This window comes from Tympanuchus pallidicinctus, unplaced genomic scaffold, assembly GCF_026119805.1.
Source record: "Tympanuchus pallidicinctus isolate F22 unplaced genomic scaffold, pur_lepc_1.0 scaffold11, whole genome shotgun sequence".
NCBI lineage: Eukaryota > Metazoa > Chordata > Aves > Galliformes > Phasianidae > Tympanuchus > Tympanuchus pallidicinctus.
This window is the reverse complement of record NW_026294627.1, coordinates 1321073-1333493: the sequence shown is the minus strand read 5'-3', so window position 1 is coordinate 1333493 and position 12421 is coordinate 1321073. Positions and strand designations below refer to the sequence as shown.

Below are 12421 nucleotides of genomic sequence, written 5' to 3'. Positions count from 1 at the left end.
AGAGCTTGTGTTTTTTGTCCCAGCTGCATTGGGAATATAAGGAGTCCTGCCTTTCCCACAGTGCTTGTTCTTTGTAGACCCTTATAATAAACAAGAACGTTACAACTTCCAAAATTTTCCAGCAAATAACCATGGTTAAACTCAGTCTGGTTGTGCCATTGAGGAGAGATGTGACCTTTGTGTTGGGTTTTCAACCTGCTCAACAAACTCATTCTGACCTTACTTAGCTATTGAGTTTCTGTAACTTTAAAATTAACAGCAGAAGCCACACTAACAAAAATGTCATTTCTGGCTTGTGAAGTGAAGTATTTCTATAAGGAACGTGATGCCAGGGACACAGATAGATTTGCTGCTATGTCTGTAGCAGGTCAGGCAGCAGCTGGCCACAAGTCTTACCTGTAGGATATCTGGCATGACTTCAGCAGGACACACATTATAGAGAGGCAATAACTGTTGTTGGAAATAATGTTTATTGTAATGTTGCTCCTGAAAATCAGTCTGTGATAGAAAATGGCAGTCTGTCTCACAGCCTGCATCACACACGTAACTTTGAGCTGGAGAAAGCACTGCACGTGTCAGTGTGTCACTTCAAATCTGTGTGTCTGCAGTGAAGTCCTATTAGTGTCAGTGAGAACTGTGCGTGCTTTCCTTCCGAGGGGGAAAATAAATGCTAAATGTCTCGTTCTGCTTACAGACAAATCTGTATTGTGTAGCACTCTGGTTCTCTGAAGACAGGTTAGTTCCTTTTTTTGTCATCTGTGCTTTCCTTTTGTGAGAAGGTTAGCAAAACCCTGCTTTCTGAATACAGCAGCAGCAGTAGAAATGGTGTGCCATTACAGCTAATTGACAAGCAGTTGTCAGCCCATGTTGGGTTTCAGGTTATTTGTGATTTGAGAGCATTAAGTGATTTCTCACATTTTAAAGGTTTTTTTTTAGAGCTCTAGAGGGAAAACAGTGTTTGAGTAATGTGGGACAAGTCTTATTGATGGAATAATTTCAGACTTACTTCCTTACTGTGTAAAGCTGCCTTCAACATGACATACAGCTGTTCTCAGGATATACAGAAAGACCAGCAATCAATCACCTCATTTTAAAAGGTGTTTTATGGCTGCTGTTGGCTTATAGAGTCATACCAGATCTGTTCTTGTCTTCTTCTGCTGGAGGTTACAATGGAGGATGGAGATAAACATACCTGTAATCTTTCTTTAGTGCCTGGCAAGACAAATCTTTGATGAAAGTGTTGTCCCATGCACAGTCATTTCTATTTTAAAAACAGAGAAGTGAGAAGAAAATAATCTGAACAAAATGTCTTTCCTACAAAAAAAAAAAAAGTTGTACTTTTTGCATGTAATTTCTCAAGGCAGAGTTTGGGTAACACAGGTAACAGTCCCTTGTTACAAAACTGCAATTCCTAACTGCAGAAACCATGTAAAGAAGTCATCTTCTGTGTAGGAGGACTGGCTCCATTCTCCTCCATTTGCCATTCCCCTGCAGTGAGCCACTCCGTGTGCAGGGACTGAGGCAGGCTTACAAAAGCAAACTGCTTCTCTGTTTCCCATTTAGTTATGTAACATTACCTTGTGGTTATTTGTGTTGCTGTGAAGAGCTCTGTACAGTACATCTCCTGTGTTCAACTTAGAGTGCTGCCAGTCCATAAGGTGTAATTACTCCAAGGAGAAATCATAGAATCACAGGGCTGGAAACGACCTGTAAGATCATCTAGTCCAACCATCAATGAATGAAGCTGCATCAAACAAATCCTGAAGGCAAATTTCAACAGGGTGGATAATTATCCCCTGGCTTTAATAAGTGCTTTCCTGGAAGCCTGTTTTGCAAACTGGCAGTGTGTATGTCATCCCTGCAAAAGGTGTGAGGGCATTGCTAACGTTTGGTGTGAAATGTGCCGCTGATACCATTGCAAATAATTTTCAAATGATGTATCGTTAAATTCAGCAGTGTGCCATGTAAAACTGAAGTGCTTTTCTGTTTGTGTCAATCAGAACCAAAAGGTCTGTCAGTGATAAATACTTTGCAAATGGAAATAATAAACATATCTTCTAGAAAATGGCTGTTTTCTCACGCATCTGCCCCTTTGTCTGTGTTATTCATGAAGCCCATCACCTATGCAGCATGGTTGGTTAAAGCAGTTGTAGATTTTGGGGTATGTTTCTGTGATGTCATAAAATCATAAAAAACTGTTACTTTTAGGTTTGATGAATTTGATGAGGCAATTGACGAGGCAATTGAAGATGACATCAAGGAAGCTGATGGAGGAGGTACGTTTCTCACGTTTGTTTTTCATTCTGGTGGTGGTATGAAGATTGAGACCAAATTTCTTTTGGTATGACAGGCAATGAATGGAGTCCTCTCCCTCACACTACACACGGTGTAATTTACAGTTCTTACTATTGCACTTTTAGGCTCACACTAAATAATTTCCCTTGGAAATGGCCATGCCAAGCTGCCAGAAGATGCCAAAAAGCATTTGGTGTTGATAGTTCAATTCAACTTGTACATGTTTTAATACGTGAATACAGTAAATAATCATGACAAGACAGTTTTTAAGATTAGTTCACTATGTTTTGAACTTGAGAGTTCAGCTAGCACCACTGACATCTAACACCTGTAAATATTGGGCTCAGAAACTCGTCCACCTTTGGACCCTTTGAAGGCTGGGTCTGCAGATACAGTCCTGAAGTGCTAATGCAGATCCGTGAGCACTTCCCAGTTATACATGAGTGAAATGCAGCTGCACTCGTTGCTGGTGAGGCACCACAGGGAACAGAAGAGAGATCTTCCAAAGTACCTGAGACTGATGAATCCGTGCTCTGCATCACGTTGGCTTTTGTGGAGACAACTGCTGTGAAACTTAATCCCTTCCTTACATGGCATCTCTACAGAGACAGCAGTTCTCAGAAGGCCAGCAGATGTATGCAGACAATCTGAAACTCAGGTGTCTGTGGTGTGTTACACAAGACCTTAATAAATGTAACTTAAATCCTCAACAGTAAAGCCAGCTTTTCTTAAAGTCGACTTATTGGCCAAACACCAGCTTAAACACTTCCAAAACTCCCAAGAAGAGCATGAAGGCCTTAGGAAGAAGATGTATGTTCTGCTATCTGCCCTACTCAATATCACTGGGGGACGATGTACTTTGTGGTTAAGTAGCAGAATGCCAACATTTACCTTCTGTCTTCTGTGTTGACCTCAGTGTTTCCCAGGGACCACAGCTGGGGCTGATTTGTCAGGAATGAGGCTCCAGACAGCATCAAAAAATGATTCTGTTACAGAAAATAATCTGAAGCAGGAGGCATGGAAAAAAGTTAGGAGCAAAATTAAACAAAAATAATCTTGTTCTTATTTTCCCTTTTCTGTCACTGAATTCAGGCATTGGCAGAGGCAAAGACATGTCTAACATCACAGGACATCGTGGAAAAGACATTTCTACAATCCTAGAGGAAGAAAGGAAAGAAAACAAGCGACCCCAAAGGGCTGCTGCAGCACGGCGCAAGAAACGACGGCGACTAAACGACCTGGATAGTGACAGTAACCTGGACGAGGAAGAGAGCGAGGATGAGTTTAAGATCAGTGATGGGTAAGTCTCCAGTTCAGCTTCTACCTCGAGTCACTGCCTGCTTCGGGTTTCTGTGACTCTGCAGTGCCCCTAAAGTGGTCACTGGGGGAATGTGTCCGGATCCAGAACGGCACTGTACAGTGCCAGCAAAAATACTCCTGGCTCAGTTGAGTTTAGTTGTGCTGGAAAAACTATGCTTCAAATCCATGTGCTGCAGTCATCCAAACTCCATTTTAAGCAAAACCTATCCTTAACAAAGATGCAGCTAAAGTGAGGCGGGTTCATTGAAAATATGTCCTGTTCTCTGGGATCTTTTTTTGGCCTGGTTGCCATTTTTAAATCAGAAAAGTAAAATTTCTCCATTTCTCCAGCATACAAAACTTGACTTTTGGGTTCTGGAATCGGCTCTTGCCTTTTGCTTTCTAAAATATAAGGTTTGAACACAGCCAAAGAGGGTTACACTGCAGAAAACAAATGTGTGTTATGCAAAGCTTCACAGACTGAATGAATATTGCTTTGGCTCACTGAAATTATTTTTCCCTGGAATTTCTAATCTTTCACACTGGGAAACAGGTAATGTTAAAAATAATAATTTTAGATTTTCTTTATGCCTCAATGAAGAGGCATAGTTGAGCTTTTAAAACTTTTAAAGCTTTACACAGTAAAACACTCAATGTACAAAGTTTATAGGTGACCTACACAACAGATGCAAATATCTCTTGAGCTTTGTTTTTCACATATGACCACATGAAGGAATTTTCAGTGACATGGTGAATAGTCAGGCAGAAAATGCTGAAAATATCCAACCTATGATCGGAGCTTTTGGAAGTCTCCCAGAATTAATAGCACATATGTCTATTAAATTGTGCTCAAGCATTTTCAGCTCAGTTCTTTGCTGAATACCTTCTGAATGTAATCCTGGGGTTTACATTCAGCTGGCAACCAAATGCGAGTGTCTGTGCACCTGCAGTGTTCCACTGTTCTTCTAAAAAAAGAACATGTTTTCCTCCCTCACAAGTGATGCTTGTGCAAAGGCGTTGCTATGTGAGCGTTACATTGAAGTGCACTGTGTGAACACTCTAGAATTTATCCAGTTTAAATCTCACCTGTGGTCACATTTTGATGTAACGTTCATATCCAGCCACTGTTCTGATCCACTGTGTAATGTCATGCATTGTAAAGCTGTCTTCCAAGAGTAAACAGAAGCTCTGTGTGGGTGATGGCAGTTTGCTCGCTCTGGATCTTCAGTACACATTGTTTCTGTGAGATCCGTGCAGTTTTGCTTTGCACCTAACAGAGGCAGGTTCATGGAGCTAACGTTTCGATTCTTTGTTTCAGATCTCAGGATGAGTTTGTTATCTCAGAGGAAAACCTGGACGAAAGTGAAGATGATCCACCGTCAAACGAAGACAGCGATTCCGAGTTCTGTGCCCGCATCTCCAGGAGACATCTCTCCAGGCCCATGAGGCAAAGCAGGCGGTTACGAAGGAAAACAGCCAAGAAAAAATATTCTGAAGATGATGAAGATGAAGATTCCGAGGACAATTCAAGCAGAGAATCTGGTGAGTATAAGTGGTCTTCTAAATGTATGGAATACTTTGTGCTGGAGAGAGGAAGAGTGGAAGTCTCAGTTTCCTGGCATGACATGGACACTAATGGTTTTGGTTCCTTTGGTCAAGTGTGTGTCATCTGTGCTTCTTGTCTGTAAAGCTGTTTGCTGCTTGTTCTGCTGTGAGTGTTCTAAAGGAAACTGTTCCTGAGTACTAGGTTCTTGGCATTTAAAATCAGTCCATATTTAAATGTGTGCTCCTGTTATGTTGTGTCTCACTGTGTTTACAGAGAGAGTGGTGAGGTGCTGGAACAGCTGCCCAGAGAGGCTGTGGATGCCCCGTCCATCCCTGGAGGTGTTCAAGGCCAGGCTGGATGGGGCCCTGGGCAGCCTGGTCTGGTATTAAATGTGGAGGTTGGTGGCCCTGCATGTGGCAGGGGGTTGGAGCTTCGTGATCCTTGAGGTCCCTTCCAACCCTGGCCATTCTGTGATTTTGTGATCTGTTTGGATCATGATTGCAGGGAATACAAAGGATGGAGGCAGAAATATTCTTCTTTCTATGTACTTAAAGACCTCCTGAAAAACTTAAAAATCCTCTTCTGAAAGAAGCATTTTTCCTCACTTTGTGTAGAAAACTTAATTCCTTCAGCCGCAGTCAGTTTTGTGTGGCATTCAGTTGTTAGAGCTCAGTTACCTTTTTAATGTTTTCTCTGTAGATAAATTGTAATTGTAAATTGTAGGTAAATGTTTTCATTGAATGTAGACAGGATCATGTTGAAGTAGGTTGATTTGAAGTTCTGGCTTCCAGAAGGAGGGTTAATGCATGAACAGATCAAGATAGTCACATGCACTTGCACTAGTTGCTGTCTTCCTGTCCTGAACGCATCACTGCACTAAATGTGAGCGGTTAGTAATGAAGATATTTGCAGAACCTTGAAGATCCAGAGAATTTGGCCATCTACTCCGTAATGCCTACAAGCAAGTTTGTTTCTTTGTGAACACGTCTGCGAGAAGATCAGGCCCCGTTCTGTACCACCAGAAGCATCCTGTTTCAAAAAAGAGCAGGAAGAGGAAACACAGAATGCAGTGTAGTTTTCTTACTTTTGCAGCAAAGAGTTGGTTGGTAGAGCCTTGCCTCACTGATTCCAACGTAATTCCTTAGATGTATGACTGCATATTCATAGCTGTTCTTCTTTACCTCTGTTGCTGTCCTCAGGATCCTGCCTGAGCTCTGTTTTGAGTTAAAGAAGTAATGTTCCTGTGAGTGTTGTCAGTCTCCAGAGATGGGAGCTTTTTCTGAAGGCAGTGTTTGGTTGCCTGGCTGTGACCCCTTCTGTAATATTTTAGGAGGTAAAGAGGATTGCTGCTTCGATCTGTCCCTGGTGTCAGTCAGTAATTTAAGAACAGCATGGATTGCATATAGGAATGTACTGTGATCTCAGGATAATTGCTCTGGCATGGCTCAGTGAAAAAGCAGCAGAAGTTGACTCAGAGCTGATGTTGACTGTTAAAAATGTAAATACATTCAATTCTCAAAGCCAATAGGTGCAGTAGTCCGGTGCAGGAAGAACTGAGAATGATGGTAAGTTTCTTCTCCATAGTTTTTGTTGGAAGTGAACTTTTAAGCCTAGATTTGTTGTAAATCATTTAAAACTCCCAAGCCAGATCTTACCTGGATTCTTGTTTTGTTTCTATTCATCTACCTGTTCTGAGAATAATTTGAGCAGAGTGCAATGCATTTAAATTGAAAAAAAAATGAAAAAAAGAAGGGGCTTTCCTGGACATGGGAATGTATGTCATTGACTCAGGTCACTTCAACTGTCAGGAATTGTAGAGGAAGCATCTTTGGCACCAGTAGATATGAGGGAGCGAAAACATGGGAAGAAAACTTGCTCTGGGGGAGATTGATGGGGAAGAATTTGTGTTTTAAAAGTAAGCAATTCGCTGCTGGCAGCGAAAGGGAGAAGTAATGTGTGAGCCTGGGACAGGTCAGGCTAATGAGGGGTGATGGCTGAGACTCCTCTGCTGGAAATGTGCCTGGTTTTATCTGCGCTGGTCTAAAGCTTATCTAAATAGCGCAGTTTTGTCTTCATGGAATAACAGACACAGCTGTTTTCTTCTGTACAGAGAGTGGTGATTACACGGATTACAGTGATGATGATTACCTGGAAACCAGGAGGAGAAGATCAAGAAGGAATCAGAAGAGGCAAGTCAACTACAAGGAGGATTCAGAAAGTGATGGCTCTCAGAAAAGTGTCCGATATGGCAAGGAGTTGAGAAGAGTTCATAAACGCAGGCTCTCCACTTCAGATAGTGAAGGTAAAGCACACAGTCTGATCTGCAGGAGCTGGTGTGTGTCTGCATTAGCCTAAGGAGAAAACTGTGTCTAATTCAGAGATGCCCAGAAAATTTTCATTCTAGAGTTCCTTGATGTTTCTCAGAAACTCGTTTCCTTGTGAAGCGGCCCACTGTGTGATGTGCCATTATGGTTACTCCTCAGAGTCACTGTCCCTGCTTTGGCCTCACAGGGTCTGACTTTACTGTGTCTGGCAATGAGTGGTGGCATTTCGAAGCTGTAATTGATGTCACTGTTTTGCCACTTCCCTGTTAAGAGGCCACAAAGCCTTCTCCACGAATGCTCAAAGATTCTTTTTTGCCTTCTGGTGCCCTGATTGTTTTCATAGGTCGGTGTGCCACCCTACCTTCCTCTGTGATCGTTCAGCCTTTTCCAATGCAGCCTCCTGTTTGAAGGTGCTGCAATCAGTGCAGGTGTGTATGACAAACAGAAAACCTGCTCGCAGTACTGTCAGTCACTCCATGAGCCACTGATGTGTATTTAAATACCAAATTAGCTTGTGCAAACACAGCCACTGGCTTTGGGTCCTTTGAATTCTGGTGCCCAGCTCATGAGAACCATCTGTTTGGCACTGATGTGCCGAACTTTACAGGTTGCAGTGGGTGCCAGGGCACCTGTAGGTAAGTTTTGGAAGTGCTGGCCTGAGTCTGTAAAATGTTACAGGATCCTCTTTCATGAAGGGAAGCAAGTATGTAATGCAGTCGTATGGTATCTTGAAAACTTGATCTCATTCTTCAATATACAGTCTGTTCTCAGAAATAGGATATATAGGCTGTCCACTCACAATCTGCTATATGGTGGCTGATTTTTTTCTTTGCTGCCTGCACTTGTGACTTTAAACAGTGCCTGATTGATGGTGTCTTTTGTACATGAAAACCCATTCCTTCAGGTATTTTTGGTACTGGCTTTTTGCATACTAAACCCAATGCCATTTAGTACCATTCCAGTAGTTTCCCACGGTTCTAATGTATAAAGTGTGTAACAGTCACTGGAAATGTAATTACGTTGAAAATACTCTGACGAAGTCTCTAGCAACCTGAACCTACACTGATAATACCTTTAAAAATGGCAATTTGTGTGCGTTTCTAATGGAAATAGCAAGGAGAAAGCCAGTGGTGGTTGATTTTTCAGTTTGTCTTTTTTCACTTAAGCCACTTTGCAAAGAAAAGGCCTTCCACTGAGGGACAGCAGCCTTCCAGTCACATTCAAACAGTGTTCATGACTTGAAAGAAGTCCTGTAGAATTTGGTGAGGGGAGGAGAGTACGGTTGAGTGCATGTATATATATGTATGTATATATTTTTGAAGGCAGTGCAGCCATTATTTCATAGAAGCATAGAATATCCCATGTTGGAATGGATCCGTGAGGATCACCGAGTCCAAGTCCTGGCTCTGCAGAGGGTCCTCACTTTCTGGAAGGCTGTAAAGTTGTGCTATTCCTGAGGCAGTTAGCGCTCCTAACTTCTAGCAGAAGCCTCCAAAGCCTCCCGTAACGCTCAGGCTGAGGGCAGAATACCAACAGATTGCTGGACTCTGCCGTTTGAGCAGTTTCTTCAGCATGTGAGAAGTATGCAAGAGTTTTGACGTGGTTGGGGGACTGAGGAAGGAGACCGAAATGTGTGTGCTGAGAGACAGGGAGAGATGGCGTTTTGATGAGTGTAAGTCATTAAAGAATAGGAGTGTAGCTGTTCCGCGTGCCCTCAGATTTGCTAACGGCTTTAAGTCTGCTGCTTGTTCCAGAGAGCTACGCGTCCAAGAACTCCGAAGATGACGATTCCACAAAGGAGTCGAAGCGACGGATTCGAAAGCGTCGGCGAAGTACGGATGACTACTCTGAGGAAGGAGAGGATGAGGAAGATGAAGAGAGGCCTGTCCGCAAGCGGCTCAATAGAATTGAAACAGACGATGAAGATAACTGCGAAAATGCAAACGATGAGGCAGAAAACCCTGCAAATAAGCTGCCGGCACCACAGGCTCCTCAAGACAACACCAAGAAGCACTGCTACCGGATAGAAAGTGACGACGAAGATGACTTTGATAACGTGGGGAAAGTAGAGAGCCCTTTGGACTACAGCCTGGTGGACTTGCCTTCCACCAACGGACAGAGCCCAGGTAAAACCATTGAGAACTTGATTGGCAAACCTAGTGAGAAGACCCAAGCCCCCAAGGACAGCACAGCCAGTGCCAGCCTGGCGCCCAACGGGACGGGGAGCGGGCAGGAAGTGGTAGGGCCAGAGGAAGATGAAGATGAACTTTTGAGAGTGACTGACCTTGTTGATTACGTCTGTAACAGTGAACAGTTATAAGACTTCCATTTTTGTGCTAATTTATTCCACGGTAGCTCATACCAGCGGGCCAGTTATTAAAAGCTGTTTTATTTTTCCTAGAAAATTCTCCACTACAGTATCACTTTTTAGAAGCAAGAATTTCACCAGTCCTGCAGTCTTTCTGTGAAGTGACCAGTTTTGAACTTTGAAGAAGAATTGCTGTAAATTCCCTCTCTTACCCCCCTTTCTCCTTCCGAGTCCATGGTCCTGGGTAATTTCACTCACAAATACCTTATCACAACAAGAGATTTGTATATTTTTGGCTTTATATTTCCTGAGTGCATACAAATTTGTGGAAATGGGTGGCCTAAGAAAGCATTCCAAATCGGTCAGGGCCCAAACCGAAATTGGGGTGGGTTTGGCTCAAGGGGTGGGCGGGGTGCAGAAGCACTTGTGCTTTAGCTTTTTCATATGAGATATATATTATATTTAAATGTTCACAACTTAGATTACAACTTAACAGACAGTCTCAAATTTAACGTCTGTACTGTCGCATTTTGTGAGTTGTAGGTTAACATGCCATAGCTCATTAGTAATCACCTTCATGGAAGCAGTTTGATTTTAATACAGGAGGCAAACAGAATTACTAGAGGCCGAGAAGGTACCATAAACAAGAACTCTACTATCCATTATGACTTGCAGACTTTCCTAATAAACATCCTTTAAAGTGTTTGTACAGTAAAGTGTACTGTAATGAAGTTTTTGACAGTTGAAACACGCTAGCAATGAATTTGCAAAGCTATTCCCATGCGTAGTTCATCAGCTGGTCTTCTGTGCACGGTGTCCAGTGGGAGGACGCAGCGAGGCGAAGCTGGTCTGTAAGCAGGATGGCATCTTGGCGTGCTGTAAACTTTTACAGACAAAAGAATCCTGCAGCAGCTGCCTGGCCACTTGGGTTTCACCTTCCGTTGGAGCATTCGGAATGGAACGTGTCTGTACAAACTGCACTGACCACAGAATTGCAGCGCTTCAGAGGATGGAGGGATTTTCCAATAAACCGTGACTGGTCCATTCATGTCCTTAGTATCTACTTCAAATTGAAGTAAACAAATGGAACAGTTTTCCTTTTGGAGGTTTTCTGTTTGGGGTTTGTGTGTGTTTTTGTTTTGATTTTAGTTATCTGCCTGGATGTATTAGCAGGTTTTGAATGTAGTGTTGGCCTTTGGCCATTAGAATTTTCTTAAAATACATTTTAATAATTGTCATGTGACCAAACTGATTTCAAGAAGGCAGTATTTCTGAGAGAAAACACTCGACTCCAAGACGTCTCATCAACTTTGGAGTGGGCCTGAGGTGATGTGTGCTTTCATTATAAAAAAAAGGAGACTACAAACAAAACCAACAGACGTGGGCACATAAGAAAGAGCAGAGCTGACATTTGCTTTGGGTGGTGTTGAGTTTTCTCTTCATTTGGAATTAAGATGCAGGCTGTAGCATTTGTACATGTTGTAGCACACAGCTGAAAAAGATCTGCCAAACGTTGAAATCCAAGGAGGTCACATCTGTTACTCCTTTTGCTCTGAGATTTGGATTTTTGACTGGTGTTGATGTCCATTGCCGGCAATGGACGCACCGAAACTGCTGCTGCCACTGAGGAGTGAGTTCTCCTTTCCTGCCCCACCTGATTCCCTTCCATTATATTGTATTTCCTAGTCAGTCATGAAGCACTTCTGTTTTCTTCTACTAAAACCGGCGTTAGGCCTTTACTAAATACCTCTCTAGAGTACCTACACCCCAAAACATCTACTTCTGGCCTGGAAAGTCTTGGTTTTGTTTCCCCACCTGTCTCTCCACGAGTTCAATCAGAACCACTCCGTGACTGTTACTCGATTGGGTTCTAGCAGTGCACACCTACAACTAGAATCGTCAGAGCTGCAAGAAAGACAGAACTCGTTCATTGCCTGCTGCTAAGCAAGCTTGTGATTAAGAAAAAAAAGAGAAATCACACTCTTTCTAAATGAGAACTGAACATCATTAAAGATTACATATCTTTCCACCTTACCAATGCTAACTGTTAACAGATCTCACAAGCAGGTATTAAAACAGGGTTTAGAATGTTCTTGTAAGTGTATGTAGCATTTTAGCTACTACAATGTTTTTCTTTGCCTAGGTGATGCATAAATGCAGTGCTCCATTTCTAGTATACTTGTGTTTTATAACAAGTAAGAACACATGGCGTCCACTTTCTAATGTTAATAATTGCTGAGCATTCTTACTATTTGCAGTGCAAACTGTCTTGATTCCCATGCAGTGACACTGTGCAGTCAGTGACTCCTCATTTATTTTGGCAGTGCCATCACCTTTTCTGCTGCCACGTGGAGCCTTTTCCTGTCTGATCAGTGCCGTAGCAAACGTTCTTGTAGTGGGTGAGTCATTGTGAATGTAGGCAAATACAAAGCAGTTAAAACAGCAAATATACCAACCAGGAAGAAATTGAGCACCGTGTTCAGGAGTGACGTAGCGGAGCAGAAAGCAGAAGTGAAGCACTGAAGTTTATGTCAAGAGCATCAAGTTTAACCAATGTGGACAGACAGGTTGTTACTTTCTATTGGTGGGTTTTAGAGAACAATTCTCTGTCTTCTGAGAAGTCACCTTCGGTAGCCGGGATATTTCATC

General features: G+C 42.5%; 1 protein-coding gene across 1 annotated transcript in view; it reads left to right on the top strand.

The window, feature by feature from the left end:
- Window positions 1-11020, top strand: part of RSF1 (remodeling and spacing factor 1) — a 54690-nt gene extending 43670 nt beyond the window's left edge. Inside the window, exons 12-16 of the mRNA XM_052669467.1 lie at window positions 2209-2276; window positions 3388-3595; window positions 4913-5136; window positions 7251-7442; window positions 9219-11020. Coding sequence (XP_052525427.1) covers window positions 2209-2276; window positions 3388-3595; window positions 4913-5136; window positions 7251-7442; window positions 9219-9784 — 1258 coding nt within the window. The 3' untranslated portion in view covers window positions 9785-11020. The remainder of the gene's footprint in view (window positions 1-2208; window positions 2277-3387; window positions 3596-4912; window positions 5137-7250; window positions 7443-9218) is intronic.
- The last annotated feature ends 1401 nt before the right edge of the window (window positions 11021-12421 follow it).